Source organism: Artemia sp. Qi Xiang Cuo, chromosome 9 (assembly GCF_049724085.1).
Source record: "Artemia sp. Qi Xiang Cuo chromosome 9, ASM4972408v1, whole genome shotgun sequence".
NCBI classification, from domain to species: domain Eukaryota; kingdom Metazoa; phylum Arthropoda; class Branchiopoda; order Anostraca; family Artemiidae; genus Artemia; species Artemia sp. Qi Xiang Cuo.
This window is the reverse complement of record NC_142802.1, coordinates 48,565,486-48,585,474: the sequence shown is the minus strand read 5'-3', so window position 1 is coordinate 48,585,474 and position 19,989 is coordinate 48,565,486. Positions and strand designations below refer to the sequence as shown.

Here is a 19,989-nt window from a genome sequence, read left to right as displayed (position 1 = left end):
ATAAAGATTGTATAGCGATGTTTGTATTGTATGGGGGGGGGGCCACCTGAATATACTGGAGGGTGACCAAGGAAAATAATTTTATTTGAAAATAAAAAACAGGAATTTAACGAAAGGATAATTAATTCTATTTGCGAGAATTTGATTGTAAAAAAAAAATGGGGGGGGGGTTAGGTTTTGAGGGTAAAAAGAATATATTTACGTTTTCCATCGAGTATAAAGATTGTATGGTGGTTAGGTTTGGGGGGGGGTACTTAACTAAATATACTAGAGGGTGACCAAGGAAAATAATTTTATTTTGAAAATAAAAAATGTACTTACATTGCAAATTGAAGTTGACGTGGCTTCTAATTCGACAAATTTATCCATTGTTGTTTCAATTGTGTCACAATACTTTCTGATAATTTAATCACATTGCATGCCCGTTATATACGAAATCTCAAGGTCAAATTATTATGTAAGCAAGCCCTCTGATTGGTTGAGAAGGAAACACTTGATCTAACTGTTTCCTGGAAACTCATAATATTTGCCTCGGAAACAACAACAAATACTATTTCTGGATCATAACATTCGCTGAGAGCGTGCCAAAAACGCACCTGGAGAAAGAGGTCATTGACCCTGTCCTCATTAGACTCAATAATCCATTAAAGTGAGAAAGTTTCTGTTTTTCAAATTCTCACTGACAAAATCCATAAAAACAGACATCAAAGCGAGAAAGTTTCTGTTTTTTCATTCTCACTGACAAAAACCATAAAAACATCCATAAATGTGACAAAGTTCCTGTTTTTCAAATTCTCACTGACAAAAACCATAAAACATCCATAAATTACTGTTGACATCCATGAACAACATCAAATAAATCGACCAACAGAAATAACCATTCATGAAAACATCTATAAATGTGACAAAATTCCTGTTTTTTCATTCTCACTGACAAAAACCATAAACCACGTGGTTCTCGTGGGAGGCTTTGCCCATATTTGGTGTTAAAAAAAGTTGTAGGTTGCAGCAGGGGTGAGTCCTGGGAGTATAAGATAGCCTTCTACTGTCAAGAAATTAAACACAAGTTGAGATATAGTCTCTTGCCATAATTTATGTATAAGTAGATTCCTAAATAAAACGGAGTAGATATACAAAACCATTTTTGAAAGAAAAGAGAGAAAGAAGAAAAAGCATAGATGTCATTGGCCCCCTATTCATAGGCTAGATTAATTGCTTCTTTCTTTTAGCACATACAAAAATACCGAGACACGACATGAGCGCTTTTTTATTGCTCTCATCTTGTCCTCAACTATTTGTCTCAAATTTCAAAAACTTTTACGAATCTAATTTGAGACAAGTTTTAAACATTTTACAAGACATAATCAGATTCTGGACGAAATATAGATGACACAAAGTACTGTCTCAAATTTCACATTTAAGATGAAAAGGGACAAAATGAAAAAATGTAACAGCATTAGGCTAATGCACTGTGATTTCCGATTTCTTTATACGTATTTTTCCTGTCCTAGTTTTCAACTGAAACGTTGGAATAAATGGGAATTAAACTGATAAGGAGTATCTTATAGAAAAGACACAATAGATTTATTTCGCTAGGGCAGCTTGAAGTGTTACATCAACTTTAAGTTAACTTCGCTGGGAAAATTGTTGTGGAATGCTTAACCTTAAGTTCAGCATTCTTGCAATATAGGCTTTGTATATATAAGGTTTATTTACAAAGTTTAATTGCGGAGCGGTTACCACGTCTACTTCACATGTCGGTTGAATCCCGAGTAAAACCCATTCTTTGGTTTTGTTAATATTTTGTTTTTGTGGCAGGAAATGAAGAGAAGTGCAGAAGATGGCAGAGAGGAAGGGGTTAGCGTGGCTGGTGGTGAAGATTATACTGGTTAGGAGCCTTTTATCGCAGATACAAAATAGATTTATATCGGTAAGACAACATGAAGTGTTATAGCAACATTACGTTGACTTCGCTGACAAAAATGTTAAACTAGCAACATTTTTCAATAGTCTCTTCAACATTGATTGAATACCGTAATTGTAATTCCCCAAAACTTTGTTTTGCCTTAAGAAGAGCTTTTTTCTTCGGAAAAAAATAAAATAGTTGCACGCTCCTTAGAGTCAGTCTTAAAATGCACTGTGTTCTTAAAAAAGCTTATTTACTTATTTTTTGGCATCCAGCCAAAAGCGTCAGTTTAAAATGCACCATGTATGAAAGCTCATGCTACATTACTTGGCCCCAAAATATAAAAACTGAGATAATCTGCACTATTATTGCTAAACTTCTAGCAAGTACGCGCTAAAGAAACGTTACTTTCCCTCAACACATAAATCTGATCAATTGTTTCATATTTATTTGACGTTGAAAACAATTTAATAATATGTCTATCACCGACTCATTACGACACAGACTTTTTACTACTAAATTGTCGAACTACGTCATTGCGTTGGATTTGTGATTTACAATACCCCTTTGTATGAGCACAAATTTTCCAAACCTAAAATATGTCAGAAACAAATAAAAAGGTAAAACAATCAGAACAAAGATGGGCTCCAAGCTCCTGAAGATAAACAAGCTCTAAGATTATTGCTCACAAGTCACTCTTTGTGATTTAGGAGAAATCCTGAGCAACAAAAATTTAAAGCCCACTAGTGCCTAGGCTGTAAAGTTCAGCAGTCTAAAACTTTTTGATTAACACCTCCTTGGCTGTAGACCCTTCTACGAAATTTCCAGTGAATGTACATACCCGTTCTTGCGAAAGGTAGACAGGGCTTGGACGCGGTAGGCGACTCTGAAAATACATTCACTCTGTTCATTTGTCCCATATGTTCCAAAGAGATTGGAGGCCAAACAAAGAAAATACACTTCAGAAAGTTGCAATAACCTGTTCCATTGGTACAAGGTACTTGCCCCAATAATTTCAAGCCCATCAGACAAAGCAAAAATACCTGCCAACTTCATTGCTGAAAAGTTGGCAATGGAAAGATAGTCTTGCAGAGTCCAAGCCCCTTTTTCCCCCGGTAATATGGATAACAGTCTTGCGGGAAGGGGGAAGTGTGTTCGAGGGACCAAGGGTCCGTGTTGTGCTTCAAGTCATACAAACTGAAATTCATTCTACGTTTTCAAGTTAAACAAGGTGCAACATACCTACCTCTCCACTTTATAGTTGGAGGTGGGAAGGTTGAGGGGTGTCAAGGGGACTACTGTCCAGATTTGATTTCCCAATCATAAGGATTGAAAATACTTGCGTGATTTCTGTTCTTAAAAGATGCAATATGTCCAACGTTCTGCAAAAAAGTTGTCATTGTAGGGGTATGAGCAAGGGCGCTGAAGGTGCTTAAGGGCACAATTTTTGCCACCATCAATACGATTTGAAAATTGTTGCTTGGTTAAACTTCAAGCAGGGTGCAAATTGTCTTTTTTGTCCTAAAAAGTTGGTGAGGAGAGGAGGAGGGGTGGTTAAAGCAGCTATTGAGCCACTTTATTCATTATGTGCTTTCGATTTAAACAGGAATTAGCATGCCTATATTGCTGCTAAATAGCTAGTAATCGGGAGGGGCAAAGAGTTCTGGGGTGCAAATTGTCTTTTATGGTCTAAAAAGCTGATGAGGAGAGGAGGAGGGGTTGTTAAAGCAGCCATTGAGCCATTTTATTCATTATGTGCTTTCGATTTAAACAGGAATTAACTTGCCTATATTGCTGCTAAATAGCTGTAATGGGGAGGGGCAGAGAGTTCTGGAGGGGCCAAATACACTATGATCCTCCAATCGTAAATATTAAAAATCCTTGTGCGATTCTACTTCAAAAAGTTGGAAAATGCCTACCTTTCAAAAAAAGAAGAAAAAGAAATGGCGTTGGGAGGTTGTAAGACGGCATTAGAAGGACTCTCACCCCTTTGGGCTTTCAAATTACATGAATTGAAAATCCTTCCGTAATTCCAGTTCAATCAAGGTCCAATAAGTCAATCTATTTAAGAACTTTATGACTTCCGGGGGGGGGAGATAATATTGGACTGGCCAAGAACGCCCTTTTTGCCTCCATGATACAGATTGAGAGTTCATCCATTATCCTGCTTCAAACAAGATGGAGCAAGCCTGCCTTTCCGCAAAGAAAAGAAAATGGTTTGGAGAGGACAGGGGGATAGGGGTCATAGGCCCACTTTGTGCTTTTTAATAATACTAACTGAAAATTAGTGCATGATTTCGGATCAAACAAGGCGCCGCATGGGTGCTTTTTTACTAAAATTGCGGTGTAGCATGTGAGGAGAAGGGGTTAAGGGGTCTTAGAGATGCTTTCGGCCGATTCCGGTCCTTTTTTCACACATATTGAAAATTATTTCCAAATTTCGATTCGAACAAGGTGCATAATGTCTGCCTTTTTGCTATAAAGTTAGCAGTAGAATCGGCGTGGGTGGTTGGGGCAACGGACTGGTATGGAAGGGATGTGGTTAGGGGGTTGACGGAGGAACCATAGACCAATTTTTTGCTTTCAGCTTGTATGTGTAACGAGTTTGTCAGAATAGTCGTTTTCATTCTTAGTTCACCATAGCACAGAAGTTACCATCCCTTCGAAGTATTCAAAATTGTGGGCCTTGTGAACAATTTGTGTTTAAAAAAACATTCTTTAGCAAAGAGAGAACTATTTAAGTTTAAATGGAACATTTAATACCATTTCTTTAACTCAGTTCCAAGCACAGAAAATCATAGGTAGCGTGCTAACGCTGCCTAAATAAACAACGATGTGGCCCAAATGTGTGTTTTTTTTTTTTCTCCATATCCAGCTATATCATACTAAAAAAGACATCGTGGAAACTCCGTAAAGGGCTCACTTAATAGGATCTTAGAAGGGTTAGTGCCTTTTTAATAGTCAAACGGGATGGGAGGACAACTCCGCCCCCGCCACGCCCATCATTCCCCCAAGCACATTCAATCAAAATTTTTAGATAGCCATTTTGTTGAACGTAGCTGATTTCCAGATAGAAAATACGTTTTTAAGGAGGAAACTCCCCAACAGCCCTCAGAACAAGGGTTTCAAGTTCTGCCCTGGGGTCATATAAGGTTTTTGTAGACGGCGTTGTCGTAGAAACTTCAAAACATGCTCATTCGATTGGAAATTCTAAGGGCTAGTACCCTTTTTAATAGTGGAAAGTGATTGGAGGGCAACTAGCCCCCCCATGCTCATCATTCCCTCAAACATATCCAATCAAAATTTTGAGATAGCCAGTTTGTTCAGCGTAATTTATTTCCAGATAGAAAATATATTTTTGAGGAAGACACTCCCCCACAATCTTCGTTGAAACATTTGATCGATATGCGCATGGTAAAATAAAGGTTTGTATTGAAGGTGTTGAGACAGAAACCTACAAACAGGCTCGGATGATGGAAACTTCAAAGTGCTTGGGTTTTTTTTCTTATTTAAATTGGTTTTGAGGGCTGCTAGCCCCCCATACCCACCTTTCCTTCACACACATCCAATCTAAATTTTCAGATAACCATTTTGCTGAGCGTAGTTGATTTTCAGATAGAAAATGTGTTTTTGAGGAGGACACTCCCCCAGAGCCCTCAGGGCCAGGGTTTTAAGTTATGCCCTGGGGGCATATAAGGTTTTTAAAGAAGGCGTTGTCGTAGAAACTTCGAATAAAGCTCATTCGATTGGAAATTCAAAGGGCTAGTGCCTTTTTTAATAGTCGAACGTGATTGGAGGGCAACTAGCCCCCCCCCTCCACACCCATCATTCCCCAAAACACATCCAATCAAAATTTTGAGGTGGCCATTTTATTCAGCGTAGTTTATTTACAGATAGAAAATATATTTTTGAGGAGGACACTCCCCCACAACCCTCAGGGAAAGGATTATAAGTTATGCCCTGGGTGCATATGAGGTTTTTATTGAAATCTTTGTCGTAGAAACTTGAAAAAGGGCTCATTTGATTTTAGATTCAAAGGGCCAGTTCCCATTTTAATAGTTGAAAATGATTTGAGAGAAACTAAACCCCCTCTCACGCCCACCTTCTCCCCAAACAAATCCTATAAAAATTTTTAAATAGCCTTCTGTTAAACGTAGTTGAAAGTTTTGGAAATTAGATCTTTAAGGATGAACTAATATGGTGAACGCTATGGTTCAACTGGAAATTGAAAGGGCTAGTGCCTTTTTTTAATAGTTGAAAGTGATTGGATAGTGACTAACGCCCCTCTCACGCCCACCATTTTCCAAAACACATCCAATCAAAATTTTGAGATATCCATTTTGTTCAACGTAGTTGAACGTTCTGGAAATTAGGTCTTTTAGAATGATAACCCCCTCAGAGCCCTCAGTGCAAGGGATGTAAGTTATGCCCTGGGTGCATATATGGTTTATATAGAAGGTTGTTGCATAAATCATAGGCAGCACGATCGTGCTGCCTAAGTAAAGAACGGGGACACTCGAGAACAAGACAAGAAACGGGGACTAAGTAAAGATGAGGAAACTCCCCTACAACCATCAGGGGAAAGGTTTTAAGTTATGCCCTGGGGGCATATAAGAGCGATGTTGGCAAAGTCTATTATTTATTAATTTTTTTCTTTAGAGCAGGGCACTTCGTATCGAAGAAGTTGTCGTAGAAACTTCGAAAAGCACTCATTCAATTGGAAATTGGAGTGGCCAGTGCCCATTTTAATAGTCGAAAGTGATTGGAAGGCAACTAGCACCCTTCCACGCCCACCATTTCCCAAAACACATCCAATCAAAATTTTGAGATAGCCATTTTGTTCAGCGTAGTTGATTTCCAGATAGAAATTATGTTTTTGAGGAAAGTCCCCCACAGCCCTTTGGACAAGGGTTTTAAGTTATGTCCTGGGGGCATATAAGGTTTTTTATAGAAGGCGTTGTCGTAGAAACTTTAAAAAAGTCCCATTCGATTGGAAATTCAAAGGTCTAGTGCCCTCTTTAATACTCGAAAGTGATTAGAAAGCAACTAACACCACTTCCACGCCCACCATTTCCCCAAACACATCCAATAAAGATTTTGAAATATCCATTTTGTTCCACGCAGTTGAAAGTTCAGGAAATTATACCTTTGAGCAGAACACTTCCCCCAACAGTCTTCAAGGCAAGAGTTATAAGTTATGCCCTGGGGGCATATGAGGTTTCTATTGAAATCTTTGTCGTAGAAACTTGAAAAAGGGCTCATTCGATTGGAAATTCGAAGGGCTAGTGCCCTTTTTAATAGTCGAAAATGATTTGAAGGCAACTAACCCCCCCTCTCACGCCCATCTTTTCTCCAAACGCATCCAATCAATATTTTAGATAGCCATTTTATTCAACGTAGTTGAAAGTTTTGGACATTAGTTTTGTAAGGATGAAAACCCCTCCCCCCACAGCTTTCAGGATAAGGGCTGTAAGTTATGGCCTGGGTGCGTAAAATTTTTATTGAAAGCGTAAAACTTCAAAAGGGCTCATTAAATTGGAAATTGAAAGGGTTAGTGCATTTTTTAATAGTTGAAAATGATTGGAGACCGACTAGTGCCCCTCTCACGCCAATTATTTTCCCGAAAAGATTCAGTCGAAATTATGAGATATTTATTTTTTTCGACTTAGTTGGAAGTTCTGGAAATTATGTCGTTTAGGAGGACGACCCCCTCAGAGCCCTAGTGCAAGGGTTGTAAGTTTTGCCCTGGGGGCATATAAAGTTTATGTAGAAAGTTGTTATAGAAAGTTCAAAAAGGGCTCATTTGATTGCAAATCGAGATTGCCCTTTTTAATAGTCAAAAGTGAGCGGAGAGTAATTAACCCCCCTCTTACGCCCACTATTTCCCCAAAAACATTAATCAAAGTTTAGAGATTGCTATTTTGTTCGACATTGTTGAAAGCTCTGGAAATTATGTATTTAAGGATGACAAATCCCCCAGAGCCCCAAGGGCAAAGATTGCAAGTTATGCCCTGGGGGCATATAAGGTTTTTATAGATAGAGTTGTCGTAAAACTTCTAAAGGGGCTCATTCAATTGGAAATCGAGAGGGATAGTGCCCTTTGTAATAGTCAAAAGTGATTTGAGGGTAACTAACCCCCCTCTCACGCCCACCATTCCTCCAAACACATCCAATCAAAATTTTCAATTAGCCATTTTGTTCAACGTAGTAGAAAGTTCTGGAAATTAGGTCTTTGAGAATGGCACCCCCCGCACTCAAGGCAAGGGTTGTAAGTTATGCCTTGGGGGCATATAAGATTTTTGTTGAAAGTTTTTTCGTAGAAACTTCAAAAGGGCTCATTTGATTGGAAATTTAAAGGGCTAGGGCCATTTTTAATAGTTGAAAGTGATTGGAGAGCGACTACCGCCCCTCTCACGCCCACTATTTTCCCAAACTCATCCAATCAAAATTTTGAGATAGCCATGTTGTTTAACGCAGTTGAAAGTTCTAGAAATTCGGTCATAGAGGATGGCAACCACCCTAACAGACATTAAGGCAAGGGATGTATTTTATAGACTGGGTGCATAAAAGTCGCTTATAGAAAGTGTTACTGTTTCCAAAAGCGATTATTTAATTAGAATTCGAAAGGCCTAGTGCCCTTTTTAAAAGTCGAAAGTGATTGGAATACTTGACATTTTGATAGTAAGGATCGAAATGGGTATAATGTATTATTTTTTTTTGTTGTTGTTGTTTAGACCTGGGCACTTCGTATTGAAGGAGTTGTCGTGGGAACTTCGAAAAGGCCTCATTCGATTGAAAATAGAAAGGGTTGATGCCCTTTGTAATAGTCAAAAGTTTTTTGAGGGTAACTAATCCCCCTTCCACTCCCACCCTCTTACGCCAACCCTCCCATTTCTGCTCTTAAAATTTAACCAAACCAAAATAGCGTAAGTGTATCCAAGCTATCAAAGAAAGTAAACAGATTTTTTTTCGAATGGTATCAAATTTTCAATTTCAGGTCAACTAGAGGAGGTATGAAACCAAATTAAACAGTACTATTTGTGTCCAGATTTTTAAAAGGGTGTATGTTGTTAAAAATTGCTGAAAATTTTTCTCCAGCATAGTAATAGCAGGCCAAGCTATAAAATCTTAAAAAAAGAAAAGATTTAAAGTATTATTTTCTTTTTCCCTGAAAAGACTATGTACAATATAAAACGAACAGAAATTAATTTTAAAAAAATTTTTCCACAAAATAAGTTTTTCAAAGAAAAGTTAAGACCTCCATTATACAAAAAATGAGCAAAAATAAAATCAAATAATCTACCAAGCGTGAAACTACCACAAATCAGCATCGACAAATAAATGAAACCAAAAACGAACAGAAATTACAATAATTAGCTAAGTCAAACTCAAAACGAGCAAAAATTAACAAAAGTAGGGTGCAAAACCCCTATGCCTTCCCAAGGCCAGAACAAAATTTGCACTTTACTGAAAAAATACAAATGAATGTACATTGTTAGTTTAATATACATATACTTATAATTAGTAATCAAAATGTTAATATTATTTGATTTATTAAAGTTATAAAAGTAAAAACAGTTATATTTTTTCAATAAAGTGCAAATTTTTTTTCTGGCCTTGGGAAGGCATAGGGGTTTTGCGCCCAACTTATCTGAATTTCTGCTCGTTTTGAGTTTAACTCGGTTATTTATTGTAATTTCTGTTCGTTTTGGGTTTCATTTATTTATCGATGCTAATTTGTGGTTGTTTCACGCTTGGTATATTATTTGATTTTATTTTTGCTCATTTTTTGTTTAATGATTTCTTTACTTTTCTTTGAAAAACTTATTTTCTGGAAAAAGTTTTTTAATCGATAAAATAAAAACTCAACAGAATAACGAACAGAAATGGATTGCAAAAGCAGGTGACATCATTTTTGGAAACGGCCAAAAATACTCCTTCTAGTGGATTCAAAACTTTTTCTACATATCTTCGAAAAGAAATATTTTGGCAATAGGACCAGGGAACCACCACCTATCTTAAGAACCTTTATGTTTCATTTTTAGCTTTGATTATATAAATTAACCGCCTTTTGCTTGCTTGGACATAGCTCTCTATTCGTAAGGAAATACCCAAGAAACGAAAGCTTGGCAGAGATTCTTACATAGATTATAAAACTCCACTTCAGTTTGCATACTGGTGGCTCCGGCTCAAGGACAAAGGAAAATAACATCTTTTTTTACCCAGGCAAAACCATACAGAGTTTATCAATATGTAACATTATATTCATCGATCAAGCTGGAGGTTGATCGATCAAGCTGGAGGATTTTCCATCAAGAATGCAAGCAGCTATCCCGTTGATTTTCCATGACTTAAATATTTTATTTTAAAAACACGTTTTGACTGCATTTAAAAAGCACTTTTTGAACAATTTTATCAAAGGTCATTAAACATGTCAAAAGTATGTTTCATATTTTTATTTCGTATTTCAGGATATGAAACATATCAATAACATCAAACCTTACGTCGTTGTCACAGTTAAAGGTCGTACCTGCCACTTTCACGCTTCTGCCATAATCGCCAATACCGTCTACTAAGCTGTTCTCAAAGGGAGCAACAAATATCTTAGAAGTGTGAAAATATTAAACACGCTCTTAAAGCGTAACATCGATGATGATTGAGAGGAATAAAGGTAGATTTGATAATTCAAATAAAAAATGGAAGAGTAACATTGATAAAGGGGTATTATGGGGCAGAAATCAGATTGAAAAAAAAGAAATATACCCTTAGATCGTCTATTCAATACCCTTTCGAAACATAATAATTTCTGCAATCACAATTGCATCCCTGTCTCCTTTCTTTAATGGAGCCAGACATAGCTCCATATTAAACACAAAATTTAGCTTTTTTTGCTCCATTAGTGATGTCTAAGACACAATTTCAACAACAGAGGCTTTTTAGAGGCTTTAAGCCTCTAAAAAGGTTCAGCTAAAATTAATTTTAAACATACACGTATTTATATTGTACTAGAAATTGAACGCCCTTCTCTTGCAAGCTGAATTGCATTCAAAGCCCTTTCCAGCATCCTAACTGTTGCTCAAAACTTTGAAAAAAAAGTTCAGGCAGGACCGCGAGATCACTCCTATTAGCAACATATTTCAGTTTTAAAGAGAGAAAACGGTAAATCCAAATAACGACAAGTAGATTTCTACAAATCATTGCAGGCTTTTCTGTCAAATCAACATTATACAGTCAACATCAAATAGTTCGTGGTAACAAACGGTAAGTAGTGACTCATTCTAAAAGTAACCGAAACTCTTACAAAGGGAGTTTTGACTATAATATATACAAACAAAAGTTAGCGTTTATGACAATCCTAAATACAGAAAATTTATTCAGTTTAAAGCTACTCATCAAAAAATATGAGCTTGAGAATATTTCTGAAAATACTAAGATAATTCTTGAGATAAAAGTAAAGTGTGTTTGAGACTCCATCAAACTTTATCGCAAAAACGGGGGGGGGGGGCTGAAGAAGGATTACTCCCTCACCCCCATATATGTAATAATTGCTGCTCGTTTAAATACCTCGTTTTAACTTAAAAAATCTTTTTTATTTAATCACGATTAAATTTAAATAGAAAACTTACCTTTCACACTGTCTAAGGGTCCACGAAGCAATAATCCATAGAGACACCATGAAAACTAGCAATACAGTGCCGGGACAAATGGTCATAAGTGTTTTTAAGACAAAACGGGTATTGAAATTTATTCGATTCAAGGCACCAATACTCCTAGAAAAATTTGAAATTAAACTTAGAAATAAAATTTAAAGGTGTTTATAAATTTTAAATCAAAATGGCTATAAAATTTTTCATTATTGCGATTGTGTAGCCAGTGTCAATTATACTGCCGTAGTGTTGTTTACAAGGCGTTTTTTCTTCTATTTTTTTTTTTAATATAGGCTATGCTTGGTGCATAAAAATTAAGTAGCAGACAAATATCAGCGATGAAAGGTGGGGAGATGAACTGGGGAGTATGAATTAGGGACGCAGATCTTGCTACTCCTTTCAGTGGGTACTAAAGTGGTTAATTCAATTCACAGATTTTAACTCATATAAATTTCAAATATTTGGAAAATAAATAATAAAAGAACTAGTTTTGTATCAACATTCCTTTGTAAAATGCTCCTGTCGAAATATGAGGATTCTCCTGAATTGAATTAGTATTGATATTTGGCGAAGGCAACCTTTGCAAGTCAGAAACTGGAGAAGAAAATGAAAATAGGCCTGTTTACTCTACCCTGCTGAAACCTCTGGTCTAAGTTAAATAAGTAGCTTTATTTGGCTAACTCGTTCAAGCTGACCATAATGTATATCATCTAGACCAGAGGTTCCCAAACTTTTTTTTTTTACACAGACCGCTTTCGACATTTTGCTTGATTTCGGTAGACCCCCTGCAGCTAATGTTCTACAATATACCCAAAACTCGAAAAAAAAATGAAGATTAGATCTAACTATGGATATATTTCTTGCGACTGTGTTCACAATATTCAAATAAATGTGAGAATGAACTTATTAATTAATTCATAGATTGTGCTGTGAGTGGAAATCAAAAAAGTAAATTGGCCAGTCAAAAAGGAATTTCATCCGACTAATATTTTTTTTACATCAAATCATACCACATGAAACCGATCAATTTTCACTTGTCATGTTTAGAGAATTCCCCACTCGGAGTGGTAAAAATGAAAAGAAAAATAGTATATTTCCTTGTGTTGTATTTATTCAAATACTTAATAATTACACTATTAATTATTATTGTTTTCATATTACACTATAATATGATAACAGTCGTAACATAATTAAATGTAACTTCTAAAATTAAAATCACAAAATAGCCATAGACTTAAGGGGCGACCGGTGTCCACGCACAAAAAGCATACAATTCAATTTGGATAATAGGTGGATTCAGAAATAAACGGGGTTTAAAAGGAATGACGTACATTTATTAAGACAGTGTTTTCATGTCTCTCTATCAAGGGTCGCTACTTCGCTGATTAATTTCCGGGTTACCGATTCTGAATTTTTTTCCTGAAAATTAAAAGCATAGAGAGATTACTTAATCTAGTGGCAAGAATCTGTAACATTTTAGCAGGAACTTAACATTTAGCAAACTCTTACAGATGACTAGTTGTCATCAAGAATGTGTGGTTTGACTAGTAAGAAGGGAGTAAGAATTTTTCAAATGAATAAATTGGAGCCAATGTTTCTATGCAAAATGCCTTGTACCTTGACGAAGGAAAATAAAAAGTATGAGTCAGAGATTATTTTAAATAAACTGGCAATTTTAAGAAGTGAGGTTATTTTGATTGAAGGAAATTTTATACGCGGGGAGGGTTTTTCTGAGGGGGAACTGAGGAGGGAATTAGCTGACACAATAAATACTTGAGTAGCTAAAATAAACTTTCGTTAAAAACCTAATTCGAAACTTGACTTTTCATTGGGTTTGCCCTACTCGTTAAAAAAAGAAATATTTTCTCAGAAGCATGGCCGTATTGAGGGGTGGTTTGGCCCCTCTGAAATTTTTTCAGACTCGTAAAAAACTCAACCAAAATATATATAAACAAATTTTTGATGTCCCCCCCCCCTAAAAAAACCAAACAGATACTGTTTTGCTTAGAAGTCATGCATTCAATTTTATTTGTCCCTCGATCAGTGGCGTAATTTTGTCAAAACCCCGGGGGGGGGGGGGAAGTTGGAGCCACCCAAATCAAATGAAAATGACAGTGAAAACTGAGAAATGATCCATATATTACCATAAAGCCAAAAGTATACTAAAGAAAACTGCCTGTTTCTCTGGATACTTGAATCCAGATTGTAGGCTTATCTTAGTGATAAATTGTAGGCTTATCATAGTGACAAGATTTTTTTGCAGAAACTGAATTTCAGCTGGGCGGGCAAACTGATATCTGGGGGGAGGAGGGCAAAACTGGGTCTAGAGGGACCAGTTGTCCCTCCTGTCATATAAAAAATTACGCCCCTGCCTTCGATCTGTTAAGAAATGGCTCGCAGATTTTGATAATTTGCGGTACTTGTAAGCACCGCAATCACTTTTAGAGCCTTGACGAAGTCCTGGGCTGTATTTTCTTCTTTCGTGACAGAAGCAATTGTACTCCTTACGAAATCGCGCATCGTTCAATGCATGAAGGGGTTAGAAAATTCATAAAGATGGTGCTTTCCTTTTATCTTTTGGCCCAGACTGACCATCAAAATACATGAAATTTTTTTTAGTTTTGAAGAAACTCCTACCAGGGTTTTAACGTAATCTAGACAGGATAATTTCAATGACAAGGACAGCTAAGAAGCGTAAATTTTATTTCCAGTATATAGTAATTTCCAGTATATAGTTATTTATTTATTTGTATTTAAATCGGTTGAAGGTTTGGCTCTCAGTGTTATTTGAAGGTTGGTTAAGGATGCTTGAAAAAAATTTTCTGGGGTACATATTTTTATTTTTTGGATATTTTGGATTTTGTTTATGTTTATTCCATAGGTGTCACTACATAGGGGTGTGCCACATTATGGCATAGCTCACTCGATTTGCCTGGATAATAAAATTGAAGCGCCGAAACCAATTTAGGCACTGAGTTTTCATCTGATGCGCCACAATCTGTTGTGATCACCTGGGGACTACAAAGTTTTTTCAGATTTAAGGTGCTATAGCTTGGTTTCGCAACATTGACGTATACTTATTGATGCTGATTTTGCTTTATTTTGGACTTGATTTTCGGATTGTCGGATTGGATATACTGTTTTGTCCTGGGGAACTGGATGGATGAGTAGGGTTTAGACCTTGTTCAAGTGCTCATTTATTTCAGTTACTAAAGTAGGCAGACAGTTTTTTTTTTTTGCCAGGTAATTAACGTAATACATTATACATATGTATAAATGCATTCTTTTTCTGCATTTGAGACTTTTTTAGTGTATGCAGTATATAAACACTAATTCCGAAATACATTGTCATTGAAGCCATGTATGCAGTTTTATTTACCCGTCAACTCGTTTAGAAATGGCTCTCGGATTGCCATATTATGTGGTCTTCTTCCGTCCAGAATTTAGGGTAATAAAGCTTCCATATATAATTTTGATCTAGCCCCTATGCTATCATTGCTGAAACATAAAACTCGAATACAAGAAGTCCTCAAACCGCAAACAAACATTTTTGTTTTTCATTTGCCAGCCTCTATGGTAGGCCTACCCTATTTCTGTAGCTAAATTCGGTACTTGTGCACTATCTGCACTATCTGGATACACGAAACCCGCCAAACGGGTATTTGCAATATAGAAATGGATTCTAAAGCGTGGTTTTCATTACGTTTACAATATTTAAACTGTTGTTTTTGGGGGTTTTAGGGGGGGGAGGTACCTAGGTTAGGTTACGTATTTAATATATGCTATGCTTTACATCATTGGAGGGATGAACTTGATGGATGGACAGCAAATTATCAATGTTTGACTTCTGTTTTGTTAGGAATAACCACAAATTTCCCAGTACTGTAATATTCTATTTGCTTCTTTTTTTAGTTAAACGGTATGTAACGAAACTGAAACTTGTTTCCTGCAACTCAACTCCATTTAACTGAACCCCGATGCAACTGAACCCTCATTAACTTAACTCCCGTTTAGCTGAACCATCGTGCAACTCAACCCTATTTAACTGAATCCTGGCGCAACTGAACCTTCGGGGTTGAGTTCCACAAGGGTGAAGGGTTTATTTACACGTGAGATTAGCAGCACGGGGGTGAGTTACACGGGGATTCAGTTGCACCTGGGTTCAGATGCATGAGGGTTCAGTTACATGAGATCAGTTGCACGGGGCTCAGTTACAAGAGGGTCCAGTTACTATGGAACCATCAAAAGCTTTGTAACAATTCCCCACAATGCAGTATATTTTTTTTTCGGTATTTCTGCCTGCAGCAAAATATTTGATACCCTCTATTAAATTTCATCTTCAGCTCCTCATTAGCGCTAAGCTCAAGCAGCTGCTCTTTCAGTATTACATTCTTCACTTCTGTTTTATCAAATGGATTTACTCAACTTGATGGATCGACAGCAAATTTTCAATGTTTAATTTCTGTTTTATTAGAAATAACCGCAACTTTCCCCGTAATGTGACATTCAATCAGTTTCTTCTTTTTGTTATGTGGTTTGTGACGAAATTGAAACTAGTTTTGACAAGACATGACGAGGGAAACACTATCAAAAGGGGTGTGCGTGCAACTGAGCCCTCGTGTAACTGAACCCCCATTTAACTGGATCCCCATGCAACTCATGGGTCAAGTCCTTCTATACGAAGAGCCTTGGTGAGAAGCATACAAAAATAATACATTGTGCCCACATCGCTCTTTACTTTGGCAGTGCGATTGCGCTGCCTATGACTTGCGCCATACTGATATCACAATCCTGTTGCTTGGCAAAAACTAAAATTTTAATAGTGATTTCTGAATGTCTTCCCATTCATCTGCTAGATCTCGAAATGATAATATTAAGATATTCTAACTATGATCGTCTGGAGTATCGGCCTATTTTACCAAATCAAAGAAAAAACAAGTTTTTCAACTAAAAGTGAGGAGCGAAATTAAAATTTAAAAGGAACTGAAATTATTCCGTATATGAAAGGGGCTGTTCCCTCCTCAACACCTCGCTCTGTGCGCTAAAGTTTTTTATTACTTTAAAAAGCAGAGTTGTGACAGAAAGTCAAACTTTAGCGTAAAGAGTGAGGTGTCGAGGAGGGGACAGCCCATTTCACATACGCAATAATTTCTGTTCGTTTTAAGTTTTAGTGTCGCTTCTTCCTCTCAGTTAAAAAAAACTTGTTTTTGTATTTAATTTCTGAGCGTTTTAAAACTAATACAGGTTGGAATTTGGCTCACCGTACATGAAAAATAAAAGAAGAATTTCCGCATTAATTTTGGCAAAGTGTCTTGTAAAATTTCCTCTGAAAGTTCACCTCCAGAAACCACCCTCCCAATGTGAAAATCTCCCCGTATAAAATAATCACTCCCGCAGCAAAAATAATTCCCTTGCAAAAATAACTATATGCTTCCCAATAACCTATAAAATAAGATATATTTTACGGAAAGATGCTCTAAACAATTCCAACCTGGTAAATATTTCCCCCGGACAATTCCCCTTAATATCTCCACATGTAAAATTGAGTCGGCAAATAGAAAGGAAGACAAATAAAAAGAATATTGTACAGGAATCTTGGCTAATTCCTCCAGCGTATAATTTCCTTGGAAAGTTCACCCCCGGGAACTTCCTTTCTCGTGGATAATTGTCCCCGTAGAAAATCCCCCCGTAGAAAATTCACCCTCCCTTACTCTGCATACTTCCCAATAAAAAATACTATAAGTAAACATTGGGCAAATTTCACGACTTACAAACCTTTCCCCAGGGGCTCTGGGGGTCATGTTATCCCAAAGACATAGTTACTGGGCTTTTCAACATATTCTAAAAAATTGATATCCCTGAATTTTGATCGGATGAATTTTATGAAAAAAGGTGGGTGGGAGGGGGGCCAGATGCCCTCCAATATTTCTGGTCACTTAAAAAAGGGCACTAGAACTTTTATTTTCCGTTCGATTGAGTCCTTTGTAGATATTTTAGGACTGTTGGTTCGATGCAATCACCCCTGGGAAAAACAAACAAGCGAAAAAAAAAAAAAAAAAAAAAAAAAAACAGCAAATAAACACGCGTCCGTGATCTTTCTTCTGGCAAAAAATACAAAATTCCACATTTTTGCAGATGGAAGCACGAAATTTATACATCAAGGTTCTATATATATATATATATATATATATATATATATATATATATATATATATATATATATATATATATATATATATATTGACATCAAAGTTACACACTCTATATATTCAAGAGATTTATAAATTTGTAACACATTCAAAAACGGATAACATTTCACTATTTCTTTTCAGAAAACTTTTACAAAGTTCCTATAAACGATAAGGTTCGAGAACTTCAGAACGACTGTTAAAGCCTGGTCAGTGCAGTTTTTTTCACTCCACTGATGACCTAATTACTGTTGCTCTTCCAAATCTCAAAATACTGGTCATTCATTTTCTTCCAAATCTTAAAATTAAATCTTCCAAATTCTTTATGTGATATTGAGGAAATAATACAGTGTGTGTTCTTAGAATCTTTCATGTAAGTAAGTCCGAGGTTTGAAGTAAATTTTAATCTGAATTACTATCATTATGATTTCCCTTTTGATTTAAGAATTATATTAATATCAAAATTCCTTTTTTTTAAAGTTTCGGTTATTATTGAGCCGGGTCACTATTTACTTACAGTTCGTTAAACAAACTGTTTGAAATGGCGTTGCCACGAATGTCAGTAATATTTGTGATTTGTTTATTAATTTATTTTGCAAACTAGGCGTTCAGTGTTTAATTTCACATTCTAATCCAATTCATAGATGGTATATTTAGTTGTTGTTTTTTACTATTATTCTGTTTTCTTTTTTTCATTCATTTAGTTTGTCTTGGCAGTTTGTAGCAGACTTATCTTGGCGAAATACTCCTTTTGTTAGTTTAATTGCGCAATAAATTCACTCATTACTTCATGAGGTATCTTCGCGAACAAGACAGAGAGAGAGACAGAGGACGAAGGGAGATTTTAAAAGCTAATCTTAAGATAACAATTTACGCATATTTGAAAGCGTTCACTAAGAAAACGAAACATATCGATGATTTTGACGTGAGATACATTTAGCTTGAAAAAGCTTTCCTAGACATTTATACCTACTTGACATAATTTATAGATTCACGGCCATCAATTTTAGATACCACTAGAAAGAAAATATTCGTAAAAACAAACTTGGTCTTTCTCTTCAATCTTGATGGGAAGGAGAAAACATCTTTCAATTAGAAAGTGGAAATGTCAGCACTTAAAAAAAGGAACTGGATAGTCTGTGCTCTTTTATACACCAGAAGACAAATGGAGCTGGAGATGTCGGGATTGGTCAGCTGCTTTCATAAGGAGAAATGAAACCAAAGTGTTTTTACCTTACAGAAAGATTATGATGACTAATGAGCCATGGAAAAAGCAGATGTGTTTTTAAGTGAGATATGCTCCTGATCTCCTATATAGTTAATTCATATTTTAAGTCAAAAAACGCATGCTCTTTCCTGTGCAACGATCCCATGATTCCCTAATTCGTTAAATGCAATTAGACCAGGAATATAACCGAATCTACATAAAACAATGGAAAAGGTGGATATTTACTTGTAATCTCCTCAGGTTGAAAATAAGCTATTTTGCATCAATATTAGTGTTACATGCTGAATTGCGATTAAGTACAGCATCATTTAACGTCTGAATTTCAAAATGAAATGCTTAGAATAAAGTTCAAAGAGGACAATTTGTCATCAATTGAGCTTTTGAACTCTTATTCAAACAAATATATTTTCAAATACTCTTTATTCGAGTAACAGCATTTTATCCGAATAAAATACATCGTAACCTTTTCTATTGCTCTAATATATGTATTTTTTAAATTGATTTGAAAGTGCAAGTTCAAAATTTCAAAGATCTACATGCCTTATATTAGAATTTTACTGTGTTCTTTCGGTACACAAAACTTTAGTGAAATACATTTCCGTGAAGGAAGTTTTATTACTGCCAAGGATAAGATGTTATCAAAAATTTATTGCAGTTAAAAAAAAGAGACAGAATAAAAACAATTAGAGGATAAAATTTAATTTAAGCGGTTGTCTGTTGTTGTTTTGTTTTTTTTTACTAAAAAATGGGTCAGAAAAAACTGTAAAATAAAGGAAATTTGTTTTTGGGGCTTATTTAGTTGATGGACCATGAAATAAATTTTCTACTGAAAAAAAAAACTTGGCACAAATGCAACAGAAAGATACTTCCAAAAATGACATTCCTTATGGGGTGAATTTAAATCCAATATTTTATCTTTTATTTTTCAAAAGACAGAACTACTTTTATCCAAAGACAGAACCTATAGCTGTACATCAGGCATTGTATTTGGATTTCTATTATCAGCTTTCCTTTTATTCG

At 35.9% G+C, this 19,989-nt stretch overlaps 1 protein-coding gene across 4 annotated transcripts in view; it reads right to left on the bottom strand.

The window, feature by feature from the left end:
- SK (small conductance calcium-activated potassium channel) overlaps positions 1-19,989 on the bottom strand; it is a 570,542-nt gene that overhangs the window by 135,977 nt on the left and 414,576 nt on the right. For all 4 annotated transcript variants that reach the window (XM_089094647.1, XM_089094648.1, XM_089094645.1 and 1 more), the window contains one exon: positions 11,533-11,676. In XM_089094647.1, the coding sequence (XP_088950773.1) occupies positions 11,533-11,676 (144 nt within the window). The remainder of the gene's footprint in view (positions 1-11,532; positions 11,677-19,989) is intronic.